An 18821-nucleotide genomic window follows, 5' to 3' on the forward strand; every position below is an offset into this window, starting at 1 on the left:
GAATTTCAAACATACATGTTATGGATTCTATGGAACAGTGCTTACCTGTCATTTTCAATTACCTGTCATTTACCTGTGTTGGTCAGAACTTTGAGAATTCAAAATTTATATTTGATAGTTCCCACACCAGTGGTCTCTATCTTCCTAACGCTGCAACCCTTAAAAGAGTTTCTCATGTTGTGGTGACCACCTCCCCCGACCATAAAATTATTTCTTTGCTACTTCATCACTGGAATTTTTCTACTTTTAGGAATCTTAATGTAAATATCTAATTCTCAGGGTATTTGATATGTTACCCCTAGTGAAAGGCTCAGTGGATTCCTGAAGGTGCCGTGACCCACAGGTTGATAACCTATGCATAAGACACTTAGCCAGATGATGGTGATGTTTTTTCCTCTAGAAGGTTACTTGATGTTATTTCTTAGTTGAATGTGGCTGACCTCAGCTTTAGCTTCTAAAGAGAAAAACAATGCCTGGGTGTTAAAGCATACTATTTTATACCGATTTTTTTACCCTCTGTGAAAATAATTTCCTGTTGATTTAAGCACTGTTCCAAGGATTCTCATATCTTCTCCCTTGCCTGTGAGCTCTGTCAGATTATACTTCAAATAGCAAAGGATTTAGGAGGGTTAATCTGAGTAAACCTAGAGTGATTGACCATTGACCGTGGAGAATATTAGCCTCTCAGGTTGAAAGCAGAGGTACACTGATACATCACATTGTCGAACATCTTAGTATCTATCTGCTTCACTCACTGTAGTAGACAACAAGGTACACTCCAAGAGGAAGCACCTCCCAGAAGATACATCTATTCTGATCTTAAGTAGCTCCTTCCTAAGGGTTTCTGAGGGATAGTTTCAGCAGATGTTGTTTGCCATGAAAGACAAGCGACAGATGGCTGTTTAAGAAGTAGAAACCCACCCTTGAACTCTTGAGATTTTTTTTCAACTTTATGTAAAACAATTAAGAATTTATTAATGGGCAGGAGAATACTCCCATTCAAATAGTTTTAAAAATGCAGAAAAAGCAACTCAAATAAGTTATGTTTATGTCCTTTCCAGATGCTCACACAATAATATAAAAGTTAGGTCATATGATGGAAAATGCATACCTGTACTACAGCGTACATCCTAAAGAATAAGGCTAAATGTGAAATACTGTGTCTCCAGTCCTTTCCAAATTCAGTAAATTATTAAATTCCAGATTATGTATAATATATAAACTAAATCTGTAAGTTGTTTTCAAAATAACTTTAAAAAAATTATTTTAAAGTATGTGAAATTGGGGTAGGCAATATTCATTTAAAAATCAGTAACTGCTGAGCCCTCTCTCTAGCCCCCAAATTTGTATTCTTTACCTTTCAATATGATGCTGTCATAAAAGCACACACAGGACTAATGAACCAAAACAGAGGGCCCAGAAGCAAATCTTTACACCTACAGCCAACTAACTTCTGAAAACTATGGTAAGCCTAGGGCTTACAGGAAGAACTATCTTCTCAATGAATCATACAGAAGGAAGAATGACTCTCTTCTTCCTTCGTCACCATTTCCCAATTAGATGTACTGTGAAAATTTAGTGCAAGAATGGAACTCTGATCTAACTGGAAGAAAAAATGGGAAGGTTCTTCAGAACTTTAGAACCAGTCTGAAAATTCTGGACAAATCCCAAAAGCAAGAGAATGAAAACAAAGCTAGGTGAGAAGGTTATAATAAACCAAAAGTTGTCAGCATGAAAATAAATAAATAAAGGAACTGACAATAGAGTATAAGAAAAACCCACAAGATGGTAGAAAGTATTTTTCAGGTATGTATCTGACAAGATATTTCAATACCACTCAGGAACAATAAAATTTAACTTGACTTTTAAAAGGTCAATAGATTTAAATAGTAAGTAATTTCTGAATAGCAAACATGTATTAAAAATGTTCAACATCATTAATCATCTGGCAAGTAAAGAAAATTCATGATTAAATATCACCCCACTATAAACACATATACTTTATGGAGACTAAAGGAGACTAAAAAGGGGTAGGGTGTGGATAGAAAAAAGGAAAGGTGGAAATATTGTAGACAAATTCCAAAAAATTTTAAGTATAATATGTTAAAAATAACAATAGTGGGTAGGGATCCTGAAAAAAAAGAATCCATGTGCACTGTTGGTAGGACTACTATATAATGGAGTCTTTATTGAAAATAGAATAGAGGGTCCTTAAAAAATTAAAAGTCAATAACCATAAGGCCCACTTGTCTTACTATTGATTTTTTTTGTACAAAGGAAACAAACTCATTATGTCAAGGAGACATTACATTCCTGTGCTAATAGCAACACCATTTACAATGGCCATGAGAAGGAAGAAATCTGTGCATCCAGCAACAGAGCAAAGTGTGAAAATGGGCATGTGGCACTGCAATACTGTGCACTGATAAAAACAAGAGAGATCTCATTCACTGGGTCAAGAATGAATGGAACTGGAAATAAACAGATTCATTGAACTAAGCCAGACACAAGAAGACAGGCATGTATAATCACACTCATATGTGGGATTGCAAAATATTATTCTTATAAAAGTGAGGATATTAGGAACTGTCAAAGATCTGGGGACAAAAGAAGAAGGAAGGGAAGGTCAGGAGAGATTAATCACCAGGTACCAAATTATTGTTAGATTGGAGCAAGAAGTCCTGGCATGCTGTTGCATAGCATGGATACTTTCAATAAAAAACTGTCTATTATGCGTTTTTAAAAAACTAGATAATTTTTAATATTTTAATCTTAATGAAATAATAAATCTTTGAGGAAGCAGATATTATTAAATGTTTGGTTCAAATATTACATATATACGCATGTGTTGAAGCTTCACATTGTATCCCATTAAAATGTATATTTTAATTTAATTTAATTTTATTTATTTTATTTTATTTTAGTTAGTTAGTTAGTTAGTTAGTTAGTTAGTTAGTTTGGTTTTTCGAAACAGGGTTTCTCTGTACAGTCCTGGCTGTCCTGGAAGTCACTCTGTAGACCAGATTGGCCTTGAACTCAGAAATCCGCCTGCCTCTGCCTCCCAAGTGCTGGGATTAAAGACGTGCACCACCACTGCCCAGCTTGAAATGTATATTTTTAATGTTTTTATGTATCATCTATAATTTATTTTAAAAGTAACAAAAATTAGTTTAAACTTCCTAGCCTTTTTGAAATGTTGATATAATGGTATGCAGTATACAATTTCCCTGTACATGTACACTTAGTGAGTCACTGTACCGAATGTAAAATAATTCCAGAGATAATGTTAGCCAAACAAGGCGTCTTACACCATAGTGGGTGGAATTCATGCAATACTGACTAACACCTTACTTTGGGGAGTGATTTAGAGCTGAGCACAGTATCTCACACCTACAATAACACAACTCAGGTGGCTCAAGCAAGAAGATACAAATTTTCGTTGTACTTAAGCTACATAGCACATTTTATATATTTATATGTTGTATTTTATATTATTTAGAACAATTTTTATTGGATATTTTCTTTATTTACATTTCAAATGTTTTCCCCTTTCCAGGTCTCCTCTTCAGAACCCCACCCCACCCCCTGCCTCTATGAGGGTGCTCTTCCATCCATCCACCTACTCTTGTCCTCCTGCCTTGGTATTCCCCTTCACTGAGGCATTGAGCCTTCACAGGACCAAAGGCCTCTCCTCCCACTGATGTCTAACAAGGCCATCCTCTGCCTCATATGCAGCCAATGCCATGGCTCCATCCATGTGTATTCTTTGGTTGGTGGTTTAGTCCCCAGGAGCTCTGGGGGGGTGGGGGGTCTGGCCTGTTGATACTGTTGCTACCTCCATGAGGTTGCAAACCCTCTCAGCTCATTCAGTCCATTCTCCAACTCCTCCATCAGGGAACCCCATACTCAGTCCAGTGGTTGGCTGCAATTTTTAAATTTAAATATATTTGGATTATATTTTCCCCTCCCCCATTCTCCTCCTCCCTACCTATCCAAGTTTTAAGTTTTTTTCTCAAAAAACAGGCAAACGACTGAAACACCAATATAACACGAAGCCTTTCCAAAACTAAGAAAACAAAATAAAGCCATGTCCCAAAAGCAAAACAAAACACAAAACTGTAGCCAAAAATAATTATATATTGGTCAACTGCTTCTAATCATGAGGCATGTCCTGGATTGCTTTATATCTCCAGTATCACTCTCTTCGATAAAAGTGTTTTTTTTTTTTTCCTCTTCTAGGAAGTGTAACTGACAGTTCAGTTGTTAACCCAACTATACCTCTGCTAGCGGGAGAATATCATAAATACATGAAGAACTCAAAAAACTCGACATCAAAAAAAAAACCCTAATAACTAAACTAAAAACCTGGAGTATAGATATAAACCGGTTTATTAATATGTAAGACTACATGTAAAAGAATTCAAATAGATGCACACTTACTAACTGCATAAACCTAAACTCCAAATAGAGCAAAGACCTCAACATGACACCAGATACACTGAACCTGATAGAAAATAAGTAGGTTGGGATATAACCTTTAACTAATTGGCACTGGAAAAGACTTTCTGAACAGAACACTGTTAGTACAGCTACTAGGGTTAGTATTTAATAAATAGTATATCATAAAACTGAAAAGCTTCTGCGTGGAGAACAGCATTGTTCAGACAAAGTGGTAGCCTATAGAATCTGAAGAGATTGTCACTAAATATTCATTCCATAGCGGGTTACTATCCAAAATATACAATGGACTAAAAACATTAAATACCAAGAGAACAAATAACCCAATTTAAAAATGAGATATAATTCTAAACAGAGAGTTAGTAAAGGGTTAAGCTTAGATAATTGAGATAAACTTAAAGAAATGTTTAACAACCTTTGCCAACAGGAAATGCAAATTAAAACTTACTTAGAAATTCCATCTGACATTTGTCAGAATGTCTAAGATCAACGTAACAAAGTGACATCTCAAGGATGAGATGGATGTGACTAAGAGGAACACTACACATTGCTGGTAGGAGCACAAATTCATACAGCCAATATGGAAATCAGTGTAATGGTTCTTCAGTAAGAGAGATATTGATCTTACTAAAGACCCTGCTATATTACTCTTGAGAATCTACCCAAAGGATGCTTCATCCTACCAAAAAGACATTTGTTCAACAGTGATCATTGCTGCCCTCTTCAGAAGAGCCAGAGACTGGAAACAAGCTAGATGTTCCTCAATAGATAACAGAAAAAGGTCATAATTTACACAATGGATTATTACTTCGCTGTTAAAAACTGACATTGGGAAAGGTGCACAAAAATGAATAATACTAGAAAAAATCACTTTGAGAATGGTAACATATATATATAGAGATAAATAGATAGATAGATAGATAGATAGATAGATAGATAGATAGATAGATAGATAGATAGATAGATAGATAGATATGTGTGTGTGTGTGTGTATGAGATCATATATATTATATGAGAATTAGCTGTTTAGTCAATGAGATCCAAGAATCAATCCATAGAACCACAGATGGAAGAAATAGAGTAAGGGACTAGAGGTAACAGATAGAGCTCATTTGGAAACTGAAATATTGATAGATATACTTAGGACATTTTAGGACAAATGGGGCTACAGACTAACTCTTTGTCCCTATGCTAGAAAAGGGAGTAAAAGAAATAGAAACAATGAGCTATGTCATTCATGAGACTGCTCTTCCTGCAATTGATTTTTCCCTTTATCTGAGTTACAGTGAGTGCAAACTCATGAGATGAGATCTTGGCTCTGCTTACTTCTAGACTCTCAGTCTCAAGAACTGTGTCTGGAATATAGTAGCTACTAATTTACTGTATAAATCTGGGATTTAGTGAATTATCCATTTTATAGAATAACAGTCCCTTCAGGGGACTGTAGATAAAATATTTAAACACATTACCATAAAACTTCCATAGTCAATGTTCCACTTCAAAATTACAGCTTTGATTTTCCATCACATAAATATGGATAGATTTATTTTCCCAGGCTGAAATGATTATGCTAACCATCTATCTAAAATGTATGTTGAAACCATATGCCATCCAAGGTGACATATCAACTTTTGATTCTACAGTGATATGTAAAGTCAATATATAATATAGACTTGGTAGAAGTAAGTGGTTTTGTTTTGTGAAGTTGCATGCAAGACTTGTCATGCCTAATTAGAGAATGGGGAGTGGTTTGGTATTGGTTTTATTTATTTAGTTATAATGTTTATTGTACAAAGAACATTGCTTACATAGTTTGTTTTTATATATTTCATTCATGTGTTAATGGAATATGACTAATATTACTCATCTATATAACATCATGCCACTTTTGATTTGAATGGCTTTCAGTTGAGAAACCTTCAAGAACAACGACTTTGGCTTTCATAACTTTCATTGGAGGTACTATGAACAATACAAGACCATTAAATTCTTTATCATTAGCTATCATTTTTGCTCATTTGAGATATGAAGTTAGATAATACAATGCTACCCACAATATTAGTGGAAACAACTCAGTAGAATCACAGATATAAAATCTACACAACATAATTTTTTTTTATCACTAAAGGTCTGATCCTCTCAACCAAACTAGGATTTTATTGGTTATTCTCAGTACAAAACATCATAAAGAAGTAAAGAGAAAATGATGTGACATTGTAAGATGGACCCAAGAGAAATCGTTTCCTAGCATAGTCCATGAAACAATTACATGCCCAGTTATTGAGATTGTAAAAGGGAATAGGTTGCCTGACTGCCTGACATAGACAACATTAGAGTCCACCTCTTGTCAAGTTGGGACAATGTTTGTAACAGCAGATCCACAACTGGTATATTGAAATTATGAGTTCTGTTTGAACATGATAGTATGAATGTTAATTGGCACAGGTGCATGCAAACATGCATATTTACACTAAATGCTAAACTCAAGAAATCATATAAAACAAAATACTGGCACAAAATTCTAACCAAAATAGCTCTTATTCATTTTTAAATCTTGTGCTTTCATGTATGTGCAGCTCTCTCTCTCTCTCTCTCTCTCTCTCTTTCTCTCTCTCTCTCTCTCTCTCTCTCTCTATATATATATATATATATATATATATATATATATAGCATGAAAGTATATGTTCATGTATGTGTGTGTGTGTGTGTGTGTATGTATGTGTGAGGGTGTAGTGAAAGAGAGACAGAGAGACAGAGAGAAACAGACACAGAAGACAGAGACAGAGGGAAACAGAAGCCAGAGAACCTGTGCCATGGACTTCATATGTGTGTGAATGTTACAGCACAACTTGCACAATTAGGTTCTTGCCTGCCAACACGTTTAAATTACATGGGAGTACAGTTCAAAACAAATGAGACAGGTACCGTGTCATAATCATACTTTGAAAGCAACATGCTGAAAAAAACAAAATGAATAAATTCTTTTGTTGTTTGTTGCACAACAACAAAATTTCTTTGGGATTTATGTTTGTGAGGCTGCATGCTCCAGTTATACCAGCCAAAGGAAATCCAGGGGTTTTCAGGATGATTTGTGAGGGTAGGGTGCAGCTGCAGTTATGCTTCACAAACAGCTCTTTAAAACATATCACATCGCACAAAACGACATCATAATTTAGATTTATATCATTGAATGACTACTGAAGTATTTATTTAGCTTTCAAGGTACTTTTCCTGGTAAAGCACCTGTAGCAATTGTCTTCAAAGTGTCATTCAGGCATCTGTAGGAATCCCAAGAGCATTTCAGGGAGTCTGTGTGCTTGAAACTGCTTTCATAATAATACTAAAACTTTATAGCCTTTTCACTTGCAACTTCCCAAGAGTTTGAAGTGGGGTTTTATAGAGGGTTCAGGATGCATAATAATATTGTACAATCTGCAGTGTCAACATTTGAAATTTTGGCATCACTCAGGAGTGAAAAAAATGAAGAGCAATAAATGGATGTGGTTATTGAAACTAGCTTATTCTTCCTTAAAATTCTTATTAAAATAGAATCACACACACACATTCAACTGACTGCTTATTTGGCCCCTTCTGTTCATCATGTTGTTGAGAACATAAGGGGAGATCATTATATGACATCTAATATCATTATATGTATGTATGTATATATATATATATATATATATAATGTATACCTACATATATGTATATAAATATGAACACAGAAGAGAGTAATATGGAGAAATGGATAATATGTTTATAGATCAAGCATATTCTCAACAACATAAATACTCCAGTTGAAGATTTTTATATTTAAATTACGTGTATGGGAGCCCAGGTTTTACATGAGTATTCGGATACACATTCAGGTCCTTCTGTACACACACAGCAAGTGCTCCTGCCTACTGAGCCATGTGTCCAGCTTCTAAAGTTTTTTTTTTAATTTTGTTCATAATTAGTTGATACAATTTCTTTACAACTCTTTTTATTTTGCCTGACTCCCACAGAGACATTTGAAATAATGGAAGCAGCTGACACCCTCCATCAACAACACTGAATCAAAATGTGGTGCATGCGTTTTTGTTTGTTTATTTGTTTGATTGATTGATTCGTTGGTTTCTCCCTACCTACAGGCAACAGCATACAGAATGGTGGTGTCTAAAATTCAATGGATTGAAATGCAGAGTGACATTTCTTGACTTGTAGAAATTACAGACACTATGCAAAATATCTTAAATGTTACTTAAGTAACATGTGATGTTTAATGTGAGTTCATCATATTTATACAAAACACATGCCTCTTGAACAACTTTAGTCAATAAAAAAGTCATTGACTATTAAGCCAAGTAAATAATAAAGCATCCAAAATGAATAGAACATTTTTGGATACAAACACAAATGAATAAACTTGATTTTATATATAGATTTTTACAATAATAAACTTTTATGTCACTCAAATTTACTCCTCCAATTTTTTTGCTTCAATATTTTTTAATTAACGCTACTTGACACATTCTCTCTTTAAATTTCAAAAAGAGGAGCTCTCATATTTAAACTAAATCTCCAGTCAGTACTCATTGTCCCCAGGGATGCTTAGAATGGCAACTCTGCTGTTTTGGTGTGTTTATATAAAAAATAGCAGTCCAATAACTTTATAATCATACTCATCTTCAGAGTAAATCATAAAATCACTGCACTAAACAAAACTTGTTATTGGAGATTAAGTCAATGACTCCCAAATTACTGTAGACATGCAGATGCTCCTCTAAAGGAAGCTGGGACCCCCTTGGGTGTTTGAGAGAGCTCCAAAGGAACACAAGGATGAACACTGAACTGTTTTAAGCAACTGTGTGCAGGATGGGAATGGATCCACTTGGCTGGTGTGGTTAGCCAGAATCTTCTGACACTGAAATTCAAAACAAATCCCCTTGCATTGTTCTTCAGAAATGATCCATAAGAATATTGACATTGCGATTCCTTCCTTCTTTACTCCCTTCTTTAACTCTTTCCTTCTTTAAAAAGACAAATAAATGGTCCTCAAGTGTCTCTAGTCCTAACCAAGTCACAACCAGTATAATGAAGAATAGCAGATTATCATGTTTGCCTGAGCCTCTCAGCTTCCCGCTATATCAGCCTTTCTGTAGAGTCTTCTAGGATCAAGAATAGAACTTGGATCGAGGATGCTCAAATTTAATATATGTGACATTATAAATGACAGAAAAACTAGAGCCTGACTCAAGAGCTAGGTTAAGTTATAAATACATCTCCTATTGATATGATTTGTTAAAAATGGAAGAATTTTTTTGAATATGACAGTCGTTAAAGGAACAATACAAGCAGTGAGTCCTTCTAGACTGTTAGAAGTTTATTGAGTTGTGTAAACTTATAAAAGATATTGTCAGAGGGCTAAACAGTAGTAAGGATAATACAGTCATTTCTTGGGATGATAAGTAAATATTATCTTTTGCTACGTATTTTTCTCTTGGGATGAGAATGTGGTCAGAAATATGATAGTTGTTTGTACAACCTGTATGGGTGATGTTTGTAGAGAGCACAGAAGCATCAAGAGAGACTGTGGGGGATTAATATTTAAATATTTAAAGATGACACACTAGTAAAGATGACACACACACACACAAAGAATTTGTCAAAATTGCCTGTTAAAGATAGCTCAATCAAAAACAGTGAGTGAAATGTCAATGGTTTAAACATGTGGAGACCTTGCTCTGTTGAGTAGAGGTTTATTAGACCAGGTATCTTATTTCACAATTCTAACAGCTATTTGGCTTTTAAATGCAACCTATCCATTTTTCACAAATAAGTGGTATTTATTGAGAGAAATCTTCATGTGTAGAAAATGTAATTGACACATGATTTTATGGTATCATTGCAACTTGATTATACACTCCTACATTTGTAATATGGAAATTGTAATTATAATAGAAATCTCCATTACTCACCCTGGTTGTGTAAGCAGCTTCTGGGTCATCTTCAAGCACCCGAGAGAGTCCAAAGTCAGAAACTTTACACACTAAGTTACTGTTGATCAAGATGTTGCGAGCAGCAAGGTCCCGGTGGACGTAGCCCATATCTGAGAGGTATTTCATACCTGACGCTATCCCACGGAGCATTCCCACAAGCTGGATGACTGTGAATTGGGCATCGTGTTTCTGAAACGCATTTTTAATGCTGTCTAAGATATGGTTCTTTTATTTTATGATGTCATATGCCAACACTTTTTCATTATTGACTCTGCACATTTTGACTAAAAGCATCTTAGACTATCATTATCTGCAAACTAATGAATCCACAGCCAATGCAAAATTGATAGTGGTTGCATTACCCAGTCCTCTATCATAAAATCAGAATCCAGCTCAAAAGTAGGACTATCTTGATCTTTGTATGATACTCAAGCACATTCTCAAAAATAAATATTAAGAAAGAATTAAACAGCATGGGTATTCCAAGATGACAGCTATTTGATTTAAATTTTACTCTTCTCTCTTGGTTAAAATTTAACAATCATCATAAACAATTATCAGAAAAAATGTTTTGCCCAATTTTTAGGTTATGGTCTGACCCTGACTTGTAGCGAATCAAAGAAAATATGATGAAAGACAAAGTCATAGAGTCCTGGCTGAAGACCTTCTAATACATTTGTATTTAAATAGTAATATATAGTTTATAAGGTATAGATAATGCATAATTATATCATATTTAAAGCACTCAGTTCAGAAAACTCTTTTGAATATATATAAATAATAATTATTTCTAAAATCATGACTTATTAATATGAAAATAATTATTTCTCCTTTGTAGAAAACTTAGGAATTTCAATTATTCTATACAATTTATATGTCTACCCATTGTCCATCTGTTATCTACATCAATTTGAAAAAAAATTAAAAAGTCATTGTGGACAGGGTAAATATCTTTTGTTATCTTGTGAAATTATTAATAGCTATTTGAATATCTTGAAGATTTTGTATTTCTTTAACATATCTATTGAAGTAAATTAAATTGAAACATATTAAATATATTCAAAATATAAACATTAAAATTAGAAATATTATTACCAAAGTGAGATCTCTCATTTGAGAATAGGTACACTTCACCATCTCCTCAAACATCAGTGATATCTGAGTACACAGGATTATTTGAGATCAATCTGGGTTAGCTGACAAGAAGGGCAAAGGACTATTTCTGCCTCATATAAATTTCATTTATATGTGGTTTTAGGGTGATTTTTAAATATTTAAATTTATTTTAGAGGTGTTATTTGGGTCAATACAAATGCCTTAGCATTCTTTTTAAAATGTTTAAATAAAAACCATTCATATTTGGAGGTAATAAAGAAAATTTTATATTTTCCCTTTACTAAGTAATCCTAGTCTATTTCACTTTTACTTGAAATTTGATAGCAAAATACTTAGTAAATATTAAAAGACATAATAATTTCTATGGCTCATTTGTCAAAAAGTATGTTTATATATACAATATATGATATAGACACATAAATATTATAAATCTGATAATTTACTCACACGTAAGAAACTGTCCAAGGAGCCATTCTCCATGTATTCTGTGACAATCATCACTGGCTTACCTGAACATATAATAAATGATAGATATGTATTTATCAGCACTCTTAACTGGTACCAACTAAAGAACATACCTATTATATAAACATTGACATATCTAATAAACTTAGGAAACTTTTGTGTTCTCTAAACTCTACAGTGTTGTAATTACAAAAAAAAAATCCATGTTTCAAAATAAAATGCAAAAAGTACAGGAGGCTAAGTGGCAGAACAAAGGTCCTATAAGCTACTTTATCGAAATTAAATTAAATTATTTATCACAGTGTTTCCCAGCCATGAGATATCCAAGTGTGCTTCTTTATCCCTTTGCTTCTAGGGTTTTATTGAAAACCAAACTTTTCATCTTCACCCTCCTTGTTTCAGTTTCATTTCTGTTATTGTGATAAAATACCATGACACAAAGCAAATCAGGTTAAAAAAAATATGGTTTTGCTCACAATTTCACATCGTAGTCTATTCCTTTGGGAGGAATAGACAGCAAGAAAGGAAGCAGGGAGTTATTTTCACAGTTAAGAGCTGAGAGTTAGTGTCAGTCGTAGTGTCAGGCCTTGGAGTCTCCCCTTGAGCTAGAAGCCTAGCATGGCTACACTCTGAGAGGCCCAACAGGCAGCTGCAAGAATCAGATGCAGGTACTTACACCTAACAAATGGACAGAAGCTGGGGACCCTTGTGGTTGAATTAGGGAAAAGCAGGTAGAAGCCGAGAAGGGCAACCCCATGGATGGACCAGCAGTCTCAACTGACCTGAATCTTTGAGATCTCTCAGACACTGAGCCACCAACCAGGCAGCATACACCAGCTGATATAAGGCCCTGGCACACCTAGAGCAGAGGACTGCCTTGTCTGGCCTCAGTGAGAGAAGAATTACCTAACTCTTGAGAGACCTGAGGCTCCAGGGAGTGGGGAGGACTGGTGGGGTAGGGAGTCGGGGAAGGGGAGAGGTATAGGATGAGGAATGGCCAGAAGGTGGACTAGGAGGGGGATAAAGACTGGGCTGTAAAAAAAGATTAAAGAATAAAAAACTATTTCAAAAAAGTGCTGAGAGATAGTGAATGCACCCCCCCCCACCACCACCACACACACACATAATCAGGACTCAGCTCACTATCTCGTTTTTCATAAAGTGCAAGGCATGAACCTAGGGAATAGTCCCATCTGCTTTAGGCTGAGTCTGTCCACATCTAGAGGCACAGTCAAGACAGTCTCACACAGACAGGATCTTAGGTCATTAATGCCCTTTTCACAGGTGATTTTTGGCTATGGCAAATTGACAATTAAAACCAATCACCACACTGAGATTGCTTAGGGAATTAACATTCAGTTATCTTCTCAGTAGCATTTCTGGAGCTGGAGGATGTGGGTCAGACTATCATGATTCTCCCTAGCTTCCTTGCCTTCAGTTTTTAATGGCAATCTGTCTATAGTTATAGTTTCATATAGTAAAATATTTCATCCAAAGTTTTATGATTATTTTCCAAGTCTAGTGACCCCAGGTTAAGTCAGAACTGAGAGTTCTTGAAAGTCCTTGACCACAGGACAGGCTCTGGTCAAACAATCACGTCCAACTAATTTCATGACACAGTAACAAGTTCCCATCTAAGCGTGTTCTCTGACTGGAAATCAGTTCATTGAGTTGTTTTGTTTTGTTGTTGTGTTCTTAATTCTTCTTTCTCCCTAGTCTTCATATATATTATTTTCCTTCATATATATCAATGGATTTCTTACATCACTTATAATTTTGATATCTTAATATAATTAAACTAAATATCCACATATTTAAATTACATGAAAATGCTCAGATATTTTTTTACATATATTACTATCAACTGATGCATTGGCCTAGTTTTATTAAGATGTCAGTTTATTTATATTTTTTTCGGGCCACATTAATATATCCCTTTAATTTAATCATATATCTTGCTTTTTCCAAATCTTAGCTAAACCTTTGTTTGATAAGTTTCAAGAAGAAATGCAAGCTTTTCTTATGGCATAGAAACATTATATTCTACGAAACTTCCAGCCCTGTCTTTTACTAAGTACAGGAATGATTTAGAAATGAATGAATGAATGAAAAATAAGCCTGCTTCTTCTAAGTCTCTACAGATCATTATCAGGGTCTGTGCTCCTTCCTAATACAATTCTGGGGAGAATAATATGCTACCAAACCTGATGCATGGTTCAAAAGTAGTTGAAGAAACTCTGCTTCATTTGGCTGGTGGCTGCTTTTGTATACCATTCAGCTCTCTGCTTATCATGGATTTCCTCTGACTTTCAGCCTTATGGCCATTTCATTTCTCATTAGCATGTCTTGTAAAATGTTTGGCAAGGGAAATAAAAGTAGCTAAGAAGTCAAACCAGTCAATTAAGCCATAGCCCCATGACCATCCAGAAATGAGATCAGGCTGCCTTTAGCTCTTCTAATTTAGGTATTTGTAAACACTTCAGTTAAGATAGGCAAGTCTGGAAATGTGCTTTGCATTAAGTTCAAAGATCCAGCAACCTAAATGTACAGACAAAGAGCAAACAGAATCACTCAAAGAGCAATATCCTAGCTTAGAGTTCCTTTTGTGATCTCTGGAATAGTGGTGAGACTTTACTGCAGCATGCTTTAAATGTAGAGGGGAACAAGCTACAAAACACCAGCTCATCTGCACATTATGCAGCGTGCTGGTACTAAAGTTTGCACAACCCATCCTGTGTGCTTTGATTAGCACATGACACAATCTGCTTTCTCAAAATGGAGCCTGTATCATTTATTGTCACTGGAGTTCTAGACATCTTGCAATATGTAATAAGCCACAGTGAAAATTCTAGCCTATGACTAGCTGAATATTCACCCAAAATCATTGAGGCAAATTTCACACTACAGTTTCACTTTCACTCTTGAATTTATTAAGTTTAAAAAGAAAGCAGAAGAAAGAGCCTCTCACAGGAATACAGTAAAGAACCAAGCCAGTCTGTTATTATAAGTTCATTTCCACAATTATCTGCAGGAGCTCAGAGTTATTAGAAGTCACTTAATCACTGCCCAATGAAATCATCTATGAATTACAGATAAAGGCATATATATTGATGGCTACAATTATCTTAGGCATGGTTTCCTTAAAAACAAGAGTTGGATGATGTAGTATAGGTAGTATTATCAGCTTGTCTTTAAATTTTTCTAATCTCATTTTGGGGATTAAAATATTTACATTCAAATTTTAAAATATTGATCAATATTAAAGGAAAGGCTAGCTGCTCCCAAAAAAATACTAATTATTTCTAACACAATAAATTGCTATTTCTAGTCTTGAATATACTGTTTACTTGTCTGTTTGTTTTGAGACAGAGTCTTGCTAAGTGTCCCTGGCTAGCCTGGCACTTTCTGTATTGTCCAGGCTGGCCTTAAACTCACGGTCGCCTTCTTGTGTCAGCTTCTTGTACTATTAGTTACTGCTGTGTAATGTGTGGCTCCTTAAGCACACTTTGATATATGAGTGTGATATAAAGTAAAAACCATTTCAATTAGCAGAAGAAATGAAAAATAGCAGAGAAGAGAGTAATATAAGAAAGGAAAGATTTGTATTTTCTCATTAGTCCATGGTAAAGATACAAGGTGTGTTTCCTGATCCCATTTTAACTGAAGCATTTTTTGGGAATAACCACAGTAATAGCCACAAATGCATGTGCCCGTGAAAGCAGAGGTTAAGTCCATTTGAGTCAATTTTTTAACTCCACAGCCAAGCAGCAAGTCTGTGGCAATTGGTGGAGGTCATGTTTGCGATCAGAGTTTGGCTAAGGTTGGTCCCTGCATATTCATATATTGGGTCTGAAAACCTAGTTCCAAGTATTCTTCATCAATGACAATTGCCACCTCGATGTTAAATCTTTCAATCTTGCTGCTGTTCAAGTATACAGGGTTTCCTTAAAAAGTGGTATGTGTTGTAAATGTGTACATTTTCATATGTGTGCTCATATGCGCAAATTCTCAAAGAGGCCTGTGATCAAATTTCGGTTTGTCCTTCTATTGTTCTCTGCTTACGTTTTTTGAGACAGAATATTTTCAATGACCCAAAAAATCACTAATTATACCAGAATGAAATATCAGCAAACTTTGGGGATCCACCTGTCTCTACTTCACCTCCCCTTTACCACAAGGACTGAGTTAAGAGTTGTGCACATTCCCCTATCCAGTTTTTACACTGGTGCTCAGGATCCAAATTCAGGTTGCAATCTTTGTGCGCAAGAACTTTACCCACTAAGCCATGACTTCGGCTTATTTAATTTATATGTTTTCTATGTATGATATGTTAAATGATCTTTAAACTTAAAGTACTTTATTTCTGAAGATAATAGTACCTTTATTCTTTTTAACAATGTTGAAAATATTTCAAATTATTAACTATTATACAAGCCACTTTGAATTCTTAGAATAAACTAAACTTGGTCATTGTATGTTACATTATTGTCTATATTTGAACTGTTTCTTTTCTATTCATTCCTCTCTTTTTATACATTGATAGATATGGCTTTATATTTGTTATTACTAAAATTTATTCTGCATTATTATGACTAGCTATTTTAGTATCCTATAATAATTGCTTAACCTATACCAGGTTAATATAATGTTAGTTCAAAATGGCACTTTTCCTTCTTTCCTGCAAACACTAGTTTGAAGACAGAATTACTAATATATACTAAGTTAGTGTCTCCATGTATGTATATATGTATATACATATATAGTGTATAAAGTTCTTTCAAGTATAAAGTTTCTTTGGTGGTCCACACCTTTAATCCCAGCACTTGGAAGGCAGAGACAGGTGAATCTCTGTGAGTTTGAGGCCAGTCTGGTATACATAGTGAGTTCCAGGATACCCAGAGCTACAGAAAAAAGCGCTGTCTCAAAAAATCAACCTGAGCACAGAGTCCCTAATAGAGGAGTGAGAGAAGGGACTAAAGGAGTTGAAGGGGTTTGCAACCCCATAGGAAGAACAACAATATCAACCAACCAGACACCCCCACCCCAAACTCCCAGGGACTAAGCTATCAAAAAAGTCAACCTGGCTCCACCTGCATATGTAGCAGAGAATGCCCTTGTCAGGCATCAATGGGAGGAGAAGTCTTTGGTCCTATGAAGGCTTGATAGATGCCCCAGTATAGGGGAATCAAGGGTGGGGAGGTGGTAGTGGGTGGGTCGGTGGGTAGAGGAACATAACCTTGGAAACATAACCAAGAAGGTCTTTGTCAGTATATTTAAGGGAAACTAAGAAGGGAATTATGTTTTACATGTTTAATGGATTTGGGCTATTTCATTTTTTTCTGGCCACTAATGTCCCTTGCATGGCTAAATTGGAATTGCCATGGAATTGGTGTTGCACATTTTTCTCATTTAGATAGCATGGCTTCCTGGCATTTTGAAAGATTAACTATTGAAATATTTAATCCATGTTGATGGTGATGAACCCAGTGACGCAGAACTGGTCATTTGTACAGACTGAGAATGAGGAAAGCACAGCCAGGAATGGGTCAGCTATGTCCCACCCTTCCTCAGAGATCTTTGTGGAATAGCAGAAAGGCTGTAAGAGCCAGAGGGCTTGTCGGTGGCTCTATGGAGACCATGATTTCAGGGCACTAGAGTGCAACAGTAAATATGAGTTCACAGCACTTCCAGGCAAAATTCTGTCATGGATGTGGGAGATGGCATGAAGTCTCACCCACAACTAAGGAGCTATTCAGAAATGATAGCTCATGCTGGTATATGAGTCTTGACTCAACTGTAGATTTGCAATTGTGACTCTGTCATAGTTGCTTGCATCATCACCATCTTCCCTTCTCATAACTGGTGACATAAACTCCATGTATGTACTGCCTACTAATAAAGTTATTGAAACTATAGTATTAGAGGAAACACAGATTAGACTTTTAGAGAGAAGAAGCAAATGAGGTAATGAAGCCTTGTATTATCACTTAAGTATGACATCATCTAACTATTTGCTCTCATTTTAGGTAAAGTTAATAGAAATATATAATTTTTGTGCAATATGAACATTCAAAGGGACAAATAAGAAATGCACCACCCACAGTATCTTTTTGATGCTGCAATTTTCTTTCCATTTCTAGAAAATAATACAAGGGTAAAATATACCGGTACACTTTAAAAAAAAATGCTACTAGGTAAAATTTTGCCAATGGTAATTACTGTTGGAGCCTGAGAATCAGTTAACTAATGGTGTGATGGCAGAAATATCAAACATTTGCTGAAACTAAGTTGCATCCTTTTGAACTTCAGTAAAATTGATAACACATGTTAGTACCTAGCTCTGCTCAGAATGCGCCGCAGCCTTCTGCTATTTTGAAGATCAGAGGCTCTATCACCTTCTCCTGTTCAGGGCCATCAGGCTCAGCACGTACCATGCCATTAACATTGTTTATGGCTCAACTCAAATAAATGAAAAAGTAATGATTATATAATGATCTTTCCAAAAAGAGATCTGAAAATAGCATATTACAGAGGTTGTATAGTTCCTGCACACAATTAATAGCAATAATAAAAGGAATGGCTTTTATACAAAAGAAAAAAAACCCTAGAAATTATTCTCTAAAATTTCCACTTGGTGACTCATTGTCTCATGCTTAGTCAGAAGTAGGACATACTAGTCTTGTAGATACACTAGTCTTGTATATAGTATACGATATTTAAAATGTCTGAAAATATCACAATTCTGACAATTCTTTGTTTCACTTGAAGAAGTACCTGTAACAGGTTAATGTGCAAGAGGTC

General features: G+C 35.2%; 1 protein-coding gene across 2 annotated transcripts in view; it reads right to left on the reverse strand.

Moving 5' to 3' along the window:
• The window catches only part of Epha3 (EPH receptor A3), a 304612-nt gene that overhangs the window by 28944 nt on the left and 256847 nt on the right, over positions 1-18821 (reverse strand). For both annotated transcript variants that reach the window (XM_021185614.2, XM_021185613.2), the window contains exons 12-13: positions 12003-12064; positions 10419-10628 (exon numbers count right to left, since the gene is read on the reverse strand). In XM_021185614.2, the coding sequence (XP_021041273.1) occupies positions 10419-10628; positions 12003-12064 (272 nt within the window). The remainder of the gene's footprint in view (positions 1-10418; positions 10629-12002; positions 12065-18821) is intronic.

Source organism: Mus caroli, chromosome 16 (assembly GCF_900094665.2).
Source record: "Mus caroli chromosome 16, CAROLI_EIJ_v1.1, whole genome shotgun sequence".
Classification (NCBI taxonomy): domain Eukaryota; kingdom Metazoa; phylum Chordata; class Mammalia; order Rodentia; family Muridae; genus Mus; species Mus caroli.